At 36.4% G+C, this 13,815-nt stretch overlaps 1 protein-coding gene across 2 annotated transcripts; it reads right to left on the bottom strand.

The window, feature by feature from the left end:
* Nucleotides 1-3,112: 3,112 nt before the first annotated feature.
* Nucleotides 3,113-12,864, bottom strand: dffa (DNA fragmentation factor, alpha polypeptide). Of its 2 annotated transcripts, XM_028452661.1 has the most exons (7): nucleotides 12,678-12,864; nucleotides 9,533-9,691; nucleotides 9,282-9,436; nucleotides 8,853-9,057; nucleotides 6,940-7,058; nucleotides 5,921-6,134; nucleotides 3,113-3,552 (listed from the first exon to the last, which is right to left on the bottom strand). In XM_028452661.1, the coding sequence occupies exons 1-7, from the start codon at nucleotides 12,769-12,771 to the stop codon at nucleotides 3,545-3,547; spliced, it is 954 nt and encodes a 317-aa protein (XP_028308462.1). In that variant the 5' UTR covers nucleotides 12,772-12,864; the 3' UTR covers nucleotides 3,113-3,544. The 2 variants fall into 2 exon arrangements, with proteins under 2 accessions (XP_028308462.1, XP_028308461.1); XM_028452660.1 differs by lacking the exon at nucleotides 3,113-3,552 and having other exon boundaries at nucleotides 5,756-6,134.
* Between the last annotated feature and the right edge of the window lie 951 nt (nucleotides 12,865-13,815).

The raw sequence follows: 13,815 nt of genomic DNA, 5'->3' as shown, positions 1-13,815 counted from the left end.
TTGGGTTGGTTTGGCATGAATGTGTCAATAATATAAAGCATTGAGATAGATCCGCATCCTGTCCAGTGTTTACGTTTTACTGGAGAATAGCTCCAGTAAAATGTGGTCAGAAGAAGCAGGTACTAAAGTAGTACCCGCTCTATTCCACGTGTCAAACTCAAGACCCAGGGGCCAAATCCCACCCTTCAGACCATCTAATTTGGCCTGCAAGAGAAAGTGAGAAAAGAAAACATGAATTATTGTGTATATTACCAAATAATTCAGTTGTAGATCTCCCAGCCCCTTTTAAATACACAAATGCAAGGAATTCCCACAATATTTGGAGGCTTGCAATTTTCCCATACATGACTGCAGTCATTTTAAATCTCAGATTGTTCAAAGAACAACATTTTCCCCAAATTTAAGAATAACTGGTTACAAAATGAAAAAAAAAATAAAAGAAATATCTCTGCAGGAATATCTGTCACTTATTACCTGGATATTGTGGGCACTTTACATACTTTATGTATCATTTATAAGTTGAAGTGCAAACGGGGACATTAATGTGGAAATTGCTCATTTTTCAGCCTAAAAACTGTGGCCCACTTAAGAATAAACTATTTTGTATTTGGCCTCTGAACTAAAATTAGTTTGACACACCTGCTCTATTCAGTTACCTCTCTCTGTGTAATTAAAATGAAACCCTGAAATGGCAATGAAAGCAATATGTTGAAAAGGGAGGAATGATAAACATCTTATTCCTGGGGATGATACTTTCCTCTCTGTAATAAACAATATAGTAAAGAAAGTCTTCATTTAGTTAAACAGAAGGCTCTATCACTAAACACAGATGACTAATTTCCAATCACAAGAGTGGTGGTAGCTCACATTGTCCAAAATGCATAACATGTTACATATAATGAAAAAAAAAGTAGTTTTTTTTGTTAGCCACTTGCTAATTGCTGCCTCTTCTATCACAGGAAGTTTTGCTCATAGGGAGTGACCCAACCACCAAGTCTTGTCATATCCATTCATCTATTGATATCAATTTTATACAATATCTGCAAGAATCATAGATATTTATTTTGTAGTGTGAAAAGTTAGAAAAGGCTTGATCAAGTGATATTACTCAGAGAACAATATTCAACAACGGCAGGTAGGAGGAAAAATTGACCCATTTATTATTAACCAATGGGTTACATACATTTTAACCTTAAGCATAACAATATTGTACAATTGAATGAAATTGATTAAAAAAAAAAGAATTAAAAAAAATGAGAACTATAAAAATAAATATCTATAATATCAGAGATTTTAGATACAGGCCAATATAATCCGATACCTTTTTTTTTTTTTTTTTTTTTTGGACTAATATCTGATACTAATATCAGATCGGGCCACCCACCCACCCATAAATATATCTACAGTGGTGCCTTCAGGGATATGTCTAGTGTGTACAAAGATTGTAGTGGTAAAGAAAAAGAAATCTATATAGTTGTATTCAAAGCATTAAAAAAATAATTTTACAAAAAACTAACTTATGAAGGTAATCATTTATTATTTTCTTTACAAAATCTGTGCACATTTCTATTATTATTGTTTTTTTTTTAAATTTACTTTATGTTCCATCTTCTCCTGAGAGTCCCAGTGTGGCTTTAACAGTTAATGCTGCTAGAGCTCATAATTTCCCACAGGGAACATGACTGAAGGAATAAATGAAGTGATGCCCAAAACCACTACTTTTTAAGACCTAAAAATAAAACATTTGGAAACACATTACAGATTGAAGACTTTTATTCTTATTTTTCCACATCTCTTATCAACCATCAACATAGACCAAAGGTACCTGCACAAATTGCATAGTGTTATAATATAATAATCTGACCCTGCAGCTGGTGAATGGTGAGAAAAGTCTATCCTAAATTGTACCAGTAGATGGGTAGGCAGACACTGCTACTTAAAAGTGTAAGAAAAAATAGATTTGGCGATATATCGCGATATTTTACCACGCAATTACAAAAATGTCCAAATCGATGTTTTTTTTTAACAAAAACATTTAATTGCGCTAATATATGCATAGCTTGTAAACATCAGACCTTGTTGAACTACCTCACTCCTCAATGCATTTTAGCTTGGAATTTAGACATACAGGGAACTTTAATAGATGTATGTGGTTACTTTTTTTTTAAAGAATTTAAGAACGAACAGAATCAGAATCTGTTGTTGAAGCAAAAGCAAAAATTTTTTGACAGTTGTTCTCTCAAGTAAAAAAAATTGAAATAAATTGTATTTCATACCATTTTGTACTTGTAAAGGTGAAATATGTAATTATTGATATCAGGATACATCGAAAATGTATATTGTATCGAGATATATTGGGCTATATCATATCTTGACACGCATCTTATGGTCAGATTCATGGCAATGCACACCCCTACTGTTAATAGGGTGGGAAATATAGGGCATGTAAGGAACGCTGGCCTGGCTCCCATTACAGATTTTCGCGAAATAAAAACTGTTTCTAAATTTCGACAAAGTATAATTGCGCCTTGAATGTGTTTCCATTGCATGTTGTTTGGGGCAGGCACGTCGTAACTTCCGTCAAATCTCATCCGGCGAGACTTTGCTGCAGAAAGACGGATGCTCAAAACCTCCTTATAAAACTCTGTATTCCTTTGTTGTTTCATGCCTAATGTGGCAGTAATAATTATCAAGTACATTGCTAAGAAATGTCTCTGTCTCCTCTTCCGTTTACACGTACCACGTCATGTGACCAGGTACGTCACGTTCTGTGACGTGTATTTTGCGGAAGTGTTTCCGTAGCACTTTTGCAACACTTTTCAATATCTAAACGTCTGAAATTCCTCCTCATGAAAGCGTCAAAACCTTTTAGCGATATCTTGTGCGTTTTTCAAAAATTCAGGTGTTTCCATTACCAGTTTTTATTGCGCTATTTAGATTTTACACATTTCTAAGGGTAATGGAAAAGCAGCTACTAACAGGGATAGTGCGATCGAGTCAGCCTGACCCAGGATACAGGGTTACCATAGTAGTGTAAAAGCAACAAAAGTAACATTTAAATTAAACAAATCATCAAACCCTGAGCATGAGACACTGAGAAGCTGATTTGCTGCAGATTCAGAGAATGTCATTACACACAACCACTAAGTAATTAAGATTCCTTTCTAACTGCCACACTTTCTCCTGCATCTGATAGTGAAGTACAAGTCAGTGGTGACATCTCACTCTCACCACAACACAAAGGAAGTATTCTTTCACGTCTGAATCCATCATTTGTGTTCATTGTTGGGAATGACAGATGAGATGACTGGCAAGAGAAAGTACGTATATCATGTAACTTCCACAGTCATCTGTAATAGGCTTAGATCTTAAAGAGCATTCGTCCAGTCAGATTGGTGTGGGATGAAGCTGTGCCATTCTCACACTTAATGTCTGCACAATGTGTTCACTGAAGCCTCTCGTCTCACCTTTTAAAGTAAGAATGATAAATTAGCCGCTAAGTTGCTTTGTACACCCGATGAGGTCAGCGTTGTCCTCCCACTCTTTAGGTTCCTGTGGTGTGGATGTGAGACATTCATCAGGGTTCATTGTTGCATGGTCCGGTTTACTCAATGGTCATTGAAAAGCTAATCAGAGCACTTGATCTAGTTCTTATTCTAGAAAAAAATGCAACAGTGAAGAAATAAATGAATCATTTTTCAACTGCTTTTTACCACAAAAAGTTTTTCGAAAAACAAATCATTTTGTTCTCCAACTAACAAGAATCTGTCTGCAAAAAAAAAACTTTTTGTACCATATGGCAACAATAAATAATAGAAATACTGTATATCACGTGTCAAACTCATGGCCCAGGAACCAAATCCGGCCCTTTGGAGCACCCAATTCGGCCCGCAGGAGAAAGTAAAAGTTACAGAGAAAACATGAATCATTGTGTAAATCAGGCATGTCAAATTCATTTTAGTTCAGGAGCCAAAAACAGACCAGTTTGATCTTAAGTGGGCTGCAGATTTTAGGTGGGAAAAAGAACTATTTCAAACTTTATATACCCTAGTTTGCACTTCCTTATATAACTGATATACAGTATGTGAGGCACTAATCCAGGGGTCTACAACCTGCGGCTCTGGAGCCTCATGTGGCTCTTTGACTCTTTTGCAATGGCTCCCTGTAGCTTTAAAAATATATATATTAAAATAATGAACTATTTCTTACAGAGGGTATTGATGATTAATTACATTGACTTCAAATAAAACTCTGATAAAACAAATGGTTAACCTAAAAATAAATCACATTGTGCAATGACTCAGCCACCTTCCAACTTAAACTCCTGCAACATCTACAGCCCATCAACTTTCCTGCACCTGTGGCTAATCTTAAGTTTTAAATCCCTGGTAAAATAACTAAACCAACAAAAAGACTATTCTGGAAGAAAATAGAGACCTTATTTGTGTGAGGAAAATTTTATTTAATTGCCAACATGCCGGCAAATTGGTGAATTTGGAGGGACTGAGATATCTAAACTAAATTATTTGGTAATTTACACAACAATTTATGTTTTCTCTGTCATTTTTACTTTATTCTGCGGTCCACATTGGATGCTCTAAGGGCCAGATTTGGCCCCTGGGCCTTGAGTTTGACACATGGTATAAATGAAACTCAACACTCCTTGTGCTTATATTGCATTAAATGTTAAACTGTTGAGAACAAAATCCTTCTCCGCAAATTAATACATAATATTTCCCTTAATTAAATAGAAATTGGTCACAAACTGTAGGGCATTTAAAGTGAAAATCCTGTTGGGACTGATGAATTTTGTCGGTTTCTTACATATTTTGTATTATATGTATATGTAGAAATGCAAACTATGGCACAATAATCTTAAAATTACTCGATACCCTGCATAAAATCTGTGGCCCACTTGAGATCAACTTGCTCCTTATGTGGCCACCGAACTAAAATGAGATTGACACCCCTGCTGTATATCATAACAGCCATTGAATAGATGTTCATCCAACCATTTCATTCAGATAGAGTGCGTGGAGTTACTGCTCTTGTTGATAAATTACAAACAAAACTTGATTCCTGAAAGTGAGCATAATCTCACCTTTCTGGTGAACCACATTTAATGTAATCTGGCTCTTTCTTAATGGCTATAATGTCAAAGTTTTCAAAGCAACCACTTGTTTATACCTGAAGTGCTTTAATATCATTGGAAAAAATAACACCACACTTGTACCTATTAACATTAAAGCTTGAGACAGTGTGAACAGCTTTCAGTAAGAAGGAAGTGAGCTGGTAAAAGACCAGACAACCTTTCACAAGTGGAGTTTACACCTTGTTTCTGTGTCTGCCTTGTTTTCCTGCTGCAGATTATGACAAAATATTATGTATGAAGTGCAAAATGTACAACTTGTGCTTCAATTTGTTAGCAGAGATGTTAAAGGGTTTGCATTCATCTATCTCAAAAACGTGTGACATATTAAGTAGGAACGCTATGCCGGGGGTTAGTGCGTTCTTGGCCAGATGAAGTGATTGTATTCTTTATCTAATTGTGTTGCTAAGAAACCGTCACACTTAATGAGTCTGTTTATGAGCTTAAGAGGAGCTGGTAGGCACTGGGCAGACACTATTACACTTAAAGTCAACTTCCCTCATTACCAGTCTTAATTCTAAACTGCCAAAAGGCTGATGGCTTTGTTTTGTGGTCATGTTGGTAGTTGGTTGCAGCTCTGTGTTGTTTGTGGAATTAATGATGTGGTCCATATAGTGGTTTATTTAGTAAACATGGCTTTATCTTCACTACTAAAATGTTTGAGTGATTTTCCAGTTTCATTTATCAAGTGGTAAAGTAACAGTGTCATCAGTAACACTGGGGGACTTCCTGTCAGTCCTGGCTCCAGTAAAGTCTGGGCCTAGCTGCTACCTGGAGCTGGTTTCTCTGCCGCCTCCTCCATGATGCTGTCTGTGCACCGCTGGCTGCTGTCCTGCTGCGCGCTGCTCCTGATCGACTGCACAGCCTGAACCTGCTGCAGACGAGCAGCCAGTTCAGCTCCACAAGCCTCCACCAACTCTGATGTTCGCGCCCTGTCCCAGCCCAGAACCTTCTCCATAGCCGGCACGCCTCTGCTCACCACCAGCTATTGAGAAGCACAGTGATTCAGACAGGAAGTAGTGAGAATCGAGAGGACTTAAAGCTGCAGTATGTAGAATCGTGAGACTTGTATAGAAACAACCATAATCGCCCCTCCCTTCCTTTTTCGAAACCTATCGTGCCTTACAGGTATCCTTGTGAGCGACGAGTGTGCACAATTGTAAAGCTCTTAGCGACTTTTTTTCCTCAATAGAGACTATTGACACATGTAGGGACTTTATCTTATGTTGTTGGAGAGTTTTCTGGTGTTTTTGAGACTCTGACATGAATGCACGTAAAAGTTACGTCACTTTTGACCAAATGAAGGAGAAAAAAAAACATATGTACTGCTGCTTTAAGTCTTATTCTGGTTACAGATTCCTTTAAGAGAACTGATAAGCAGCTGGCCATTATTAAGACATATAGCGGAACCATAATGATTGAGAATTTTCATAGACTAACTAAAATTTTGCTTCCGGAAAAGCTTTTTGTATTAGCGTACATATCTATACTGTGTCACTCACTGCTAAGTGCATCGTGACATTAGGTGTGTTATTACTCTAAGCTTTATGCACTCGCTCTTTACAGCTACCTATTATGTTAATTGGCACCAGTTGCATTATCAGCCTAATGGCAGAGTGAGAGTAGACAAAGATGTTAAGGACAGCTGAGAAGATCAAGTGTTGATTAAAACTTTTTCAACTGTTTGTGTACAGGTAAAAAATCTGGTGCTTATACTTATTGATGTTTCATGGTTATTTACATGAGCTGCAGTGTGTGTGTGTGTGTGTGTGTGTGTGTGTATGAAGTACCTGCAGATCCTCAGTAGAAAGCCTGGTTTCTGGACTGGTTTTGCCTTTTAGAACCATCAGTGTTCTGGGCATGAAACCAGATGCAGAGTCCACAGCTGTTAGAGTCACCTCTTCTGTTCCTGATGAGGGTGAAAAAGATTCAGTATCAGTTTGATTTGATGTTTTGAGCAATAATAATATTACTGCAGGATGTGGGGGAGAAATCGGCAGCAACGAGGGCTCCACCTGGTGAGCAAAACTTTAAAATGCAGCTTCTACCAGATGGAAACACAGACAACAGGCTGGTATGTGATGCACCATTAGGCTTAATAAAGACTGAATGACACGTCTATTAATTTCACTGAAACTCAAATAGCAAAAAATGACATTGTATTGCGCCGATACCTACAAATAGACACTCTTTAGTTATCAAACAATTGTCAGTTATTACTAAATAAATGCAAAATAGGGTAACTAATTACTTTTTCTTTCTTGTTTTAAAAGCTTAAGTATTCATTAGCCCACACGGTGCATTGTATTCATGTTCATCCAACGGGTTATCACCACTTATACAATATATTTTTCTCAAATATACCCTGTTAAATTGGCAAACTTATACAAAGAAATTGTTCAAGAATATGTTCATATGTAAAATAGCTTTTGTATAATGTGCTATGAATAACATTTTCCACATCAAATGATGTAATTGCAGAGTTTATTCTGATTATTTTCCTGAAGCACCATCGATGCTACGTCAAAACGCTTCTCAAGAGACTTTCACCCCAGACAATCACACGCGTATAGGCCAGAAGTGTCATCGTGTTCCACATTTCACGGACACTTACGTTACCATGAAAGCTCCTAGGAGGACGAGGTGAGATAGACATTTTCAGATGGCAGTTTGAGGAGTTTCCAACAGGTAAACATTAGAAATGGATGAATATCCAAACTAGGGAGGCAATTCTTGGTCTAAAACAGAAACACCCAAAGAAATGATGGCTCTGAAAGTGTACAAACCACCAAAATTTATATTAATGCTTCAAAGAATAAATCAATTAAATTTATTTATTTAGCACTGACATTCCAACAATGCACAATATAAAAAATTAAATCAGAATCTGTTGTAGAAGCAAAAGTTTGACTTTTTTGAAAAATGTAATTTGACAGCTTGATAAACATACCACTTATTTTTGATATTTGTACTTTAAATACAGTTAGTTACAATTTACTTGTTCTCTGAAGATTGAAAAAATGAAATTGTATTTCATACCATTTTGTACTTGTAAAGGTGAAATATGTAATTATTGATATCGGGATATATCGAAATGTATATTGTATCGTTTAATATCGGGATATAGTGAGATATCGTATCGTGACACGTATCCTATGGTCAGATTCATGGCAATGCAAACCCCTACTGTTAATAGGGTGGGAACTATAGGGGATGTAGGGAACGCTGGCCTGGCTCTAGCTGGGTTTCTACTACAGATTTTCACAAAATTAATATTATGCTTCAAAGAATAAATCACTTTAAAATATTTATTTAGCACTGACATTCCAACACTGCACAATATAAAGTAATAATTAAAAAAAATGTTAAACTTGAACCCACTTACCTAGAAGTGACTGAGGTGCTGAAAGAGAGTCAAATTAAATATGTTCCGTCATTAAAACACAAAGTGCAGTGAAGTGTGCATAATTTCTTGTGCGCGCTGGTTTGATTTCGTCCAAGGAATGATCTTTAAAACGCAAACAAAGCACCGTTGTGATGAAGTGCAGAGGATCTCTGTGAAATGTGCGCTATCAGACTCTGAAACTAGATTCTGCCCTTTTGGGCCATTTTCGTCAGGAAAATCTTCGGTGGCTGGAATTTTGGTGCATCACTAATACAAACAAACCAAATAAATCAGCTCATAACTCAGTCAACGTCCTACCTTCTTGGCTAGGCTGGACGAGCTCCTCCTGCTCACTTTTCTCTTGCTCCATAGCTTTGACGTAGAGCTGCAGCAGTTGTTTAGACTGCCTTTCCTCCTCACGTCGATCCAGGACCCTCTGCAGGGTCTCCTGAAGTTCAGCAGCTTTGTTTTCTTGGAAGCCCAAAGCAGAGGCCAGTTCAGGGCACGGGGCATCCACTAAGCTCTACAACAGCAGGTGACACAATTTCTTATAAAAGTGTGCTGATGACTTTCAGCACTGGTTTCAGAAAGCTCCACCTACAGTAAACACCTGGAATTATTATTTACGAGATCAAACTCATTACTAGACCACACATTTGCAAAAATGTTGGCTGCTCCAAATTATGCAATTACAATTATAACTGACCCCAACCCTGGCTGAAATACACACAGCAAAATGTATGGTACCTGGAGGTCTGCCTCTGACATTAAAATAATGCTAGCCAGGTCCTGCCTCAGCTGCTGAGCAAGGTACCAGAACGGTGACGCAGTGATGGAAGCATCCACAGCATCGGCTTCCAGCATCATGGAGTCTCTAGCCATCCAAGCTGTGCCTCCATCAACTTTAAAGAAAATTACGTTAGCACCAAATAGCTTGGGTGTCATTGTTTCCAATCACCACAGACAGTAGTGAAATCTGTGAGTAAAGTGTACGTTACATGTGCGAGCTGGGGACCACGTCTCTTTGTCGTGCAGCAGCATGAACTTTGTGTTTGTGGGCAAACACCAGAAGTAGGCTTCATCCTCCACAATGGTCCCATCGTTCTCTAAAACCACAGACACTGGCTCGCTGGGGGTATACCCAAAAAACTCACAACCTATGAAGAAACAACAACAAAACACCTGAAATCTAAAACGTATGTTCTTAGTTGATTTTTTTAAATTCAGTCTTACTGGTTCAATAAATGGGAAGAGATTCAAATTTTGATGTAGCTTGTTGTGATTTACAGTCCACATAAACAGGACTGAATCATAACATAACCTAACCGTTAGAGCGGACATGGGCTCATCTATAAATGGTCACATTTACAGACCTTGGAGTTGCTGTTAGCTTACCAATAAACGGGAAGAGATTTGTCACCTTTATAAGTGTTGACTAGGCCACTGGGAGTGAGACCCAAGGCCCAAGGCCAAGGCAGACTGACTTGATAATACTGTATCATGTTTTTCTGCAGTCAGTGCCTTCTCCTCGTCCTTCTCTCTCTGCTCTGTTTCAGGTGTCGTGAAGCTGATGATGGCAGTTCCTGATCTAGTGTGGGACACTCTGATGTTCTATCTCTCTATCCTGTTCTGTTGGTCCTTCTGTCCACTAACCCCAACCAGTCAACGCAGATGGCTGCCACCTCTGAACCTGGTTCTTCTGGAGATTTTTTCCTGTTAAAAGTGAGTTGTTTCTTCACATTGTTGCTAAATGCTTGTTCATTTGGATCTTGTTGGGTTTTTTTTTTTCATATTATGAATTTTATATTTTGATAAGCGCATTGAGATGACTTTGTTGTAAATTGCGCTATACAAATAAAGTTGAATTGAATTTAATTAATTTCAGTCTGTCTAATTAAGCATTGTTGAGTTGGCAATCTGTATTCTTTTGACAAACCTTTATTCAAACTTTAATTTATACTTGAATTAGGATTTTATTTCAGCAGTAGTTAGAAAAACTAAAAAAAAAAAAAAAAATCTAATTGTTGACCAAGTTTTTGTGTCAGACATTTTGTTTATTTGTTGAATACATAAATAACCCCTTGATAATTAAACCTTGACCTGTTCTCTAGCGCCACCATCAGGCCAACCTTTTAAATTAGAATTATTTTTATAAAACAGCTTGATGTCATATTGACACCAGAGGAACATCAATGTGTGCAATATGTGGTTAGCTCTCTGAAAAAAATATAATTATAATTGTATGCTAAATGAATTGTACCCATCAAATTAGGAAAAGTCATGAAATATGAAGCAAACAAACCAAAGTCAACTTTTGTTTTGCCTAGTCAACACATTTCCTTTAGTTAGAGCAGCAGTGATTCTCAAACTTTTTTGGCATTCTCTTAATTTTGAATCCCTAACCCTCTTTGTCCGACTATAACATTTTGCTCAGAATTTTGTGAGAAAAAAAAAAAAAACTCTACAGCGTTATGATGGAATGAATGAGTAATGACACACATTTTAAAGAATCTAATTTTGTAAATGAGTGCAGTGGTTCCCAAACTTTTTGTACCCAAGGCACAACAAAGGACAAGTAAAAATCTGAAGGCACACAAACCTATTGTGCAAAATAGCCTTTATAACACGTTATCGCTCATATCATGTACAATATCTGTAAATGTGTATAATTATTTACTAATGTCAAATAAAATGTTACAAAGACAACTCAATGTTACAAAAATTACTCGTGAAATATTTATTAACAAAATATTTTTTAAAAAAAGGTATAGTTTGCCTCTGTATTATAAAATGAGTGCATACAAAGTAGTAAATTAAAAAGTATGGTTGTCACAAAATCCCCGTATACACCCGGACTTGCGCAACGTTTGGGAACCACTGAATTAGTGGAATGACTAGGGCTGGGCGATTTTGCCTGAAAAAAGAAAAATGACTGCAGACATACATACATATATATATATATATATATATATATATATATATATATATATATATATATATATATTGTCAAAAGTGCAACTTTATTGCTGTGATTGTCCTGAAGAGTTAAAATGCATAGAACAATCCCAAAATAAAAAGTAAATGAGGCTCTGTCATTCAACAATGTCAAGCTTTAACCCAGGTTTAAGCAAAAGTGCAACAGCAACTTCACAGTAGCTTAAATTTTCTGATTAAGTAATCAGGTAACTACATATTTTATAACATATATCCTACTCATAGGGTAAACAAATGCAAACAAAGAGGGGGGTTGCTTACATCTCTCTACTGTAACCCACAAGGACGGAACGCGAAAAAGTCTGAAAAAACTGTGGTGGGAAAAAAACCCCAATAACAATTAAAAATTGAATTTGCAAAAATAAAAATCGTTTTATCTACAAATTCAATAAATCAAGACTCACATTTGTATTTTTAGTTCATATTCTAATCCAGATATTTTCTATCATCTTTTTGTGTGTGTTTTGGTGTCATTTTGTGTATTTTGTTGTTGTTCAGGATGTTTTTGTCTTATTTTGTGTGTTTTTGTTGTGGCTTTGTGAGTTTCTGGTAATATTTATTTAGTATAATTATCAAAAATATTATCTCTCTCTCTCTACCCCCATTTGAGAAACACTGAGTTAGAGTCTAGTTTTAATTGCAGGAAACACATTTGGTAAATGTGGTCAATGTAAGTGTACTTCTATTTCCTAATAATAATGCTGAAGCTAAGCTAAAGGGCAGAGGCTGGAAACAGAGAAGAGCCAACGCCTGGTAAGTACTATGTTAAGAATGAACAGTCTGACTTCACATCCTACAGGTTGGAACATGATGAAAACATCACATGCCTCACACAAAGCACTGCTGATAGTCACTGATAGAGAAGCTTAAGCTTTTCTCCAAACACACCCTTTGTATTAAGGATTGTTGTTGGCCACAGCACTTGGGTACAGTACACTATATTAATGCTAAACAGTTTCTTCTTCTTTTTTTAATCTGCGATATTGATCCAAACAGCTGTTACATGTAGTAACCACTTCGATAGCAACACGTTTATAAACTGAACTCTAATGTCACATTATGTTTTCTATTGGGCAGAGATTAGATTGAAATCAACAGGGATGAAGTTACTTTTTAAGCATATTTTTAAAGTTAGACAACATGACCCACCTTTTTGTCTTAGCTCCTGCAAAGAAGGGACCACCATTCCGTATGACGTCTGGCGGGTGAAATTACAAACTTTACAAGGTTTTCTTTCTGCCATTTTAAAGTACCTACAGATATATTTATTTATCCTTTTGGTTTCAATCTAAACACTGATCACGAATACTGTCCACATCTCACGGCTATCTTCTGTTGGAACACGGAAGCGCGCGCTGCTCGCAAAGAACGCTGGGAAGTGTAGTTTTAAAGCGACCACGACTAGCAAATGGCTTAAAACGACAGTTCATTAAGATTTTATTGCATTTTGTGATGTTTTTATTGATGCAACGTAGCTTGAGTAAATATATTTTGATGTAATTATAATTGGAATCGTAATTGAAAAAAATCTGTTGCGTTGTTATCACCTGTATTAAATATTGAATAACACAAGGAGATAAGGATGGATTCCAGACTAAGGTGAATTTAAACATTAATCAAAAATAATTATTATTGCCGGTACTTCATTTTTAATTTTTTTTTTTTTCAAGAACAAAACATGCATATATATTTTGCAATAAAATGGACTTATTACAGTGTTAACCTCAGACAAATTATGCAAATATGGGATTTAAAGAAAATGTGTAATAGCATAATATAATGTAAAAACATATTGATAAATAAATAATAAAAGTATGACAAAGGAACGTGACACAGTGAAGTAGTAATGAGCAGGACTGCCTCACAGCAAAAACACCTAAGGATCAGAGGCATGTTTTTCCCATGTTTGCATTGGGGTTTCAACCTCAGTCCAAAACCATGTATGTTAGGTTTATTAAAGTCGTATAGGAGAGAATGATTTGTAAATATAATTTGCTGCTTCTGTCTGTTAGGTGGGATAGATTCTATTCAACTCGTGTGATCTTTTAGACATTTAGAAGAAAAATTAACATAAATTGAAAAATGACTGTAACTGATAAAAAATAATTAATTTACCTTAGGAGTGAATGGTGTGTGAATGTACCTCACACCAGATGCCAGCTGGAAAAAGGCCCACGACAAATGCACAAGACAAAGTATCTTTATGTCAAATGTTTGTATTAATTCAATCCAACAAATAATTTCCCCCAATATTAAAGTCTTACATCCTGTGGCAATTAATGTAATT

The sequence above is a fragment of the Gouania willdenowi genome, chromosome 7, assembly GCF_900634775.1.
Source record: "Gouania willdenowi chromosome 7, fGouWil2.1, whole genome shotgun sequence".
Lineage (NCBI taxonomy): Eukaryota > Metazoa > Chordata > Actinopteri > Blenniiformes > Gobiesocidae > Gouania > Gouania willdenowi.
Note: the sequence above shows the minus strand (reverse complement) of the source record. Positions and strands in the feature narration are given on the sequence as shown.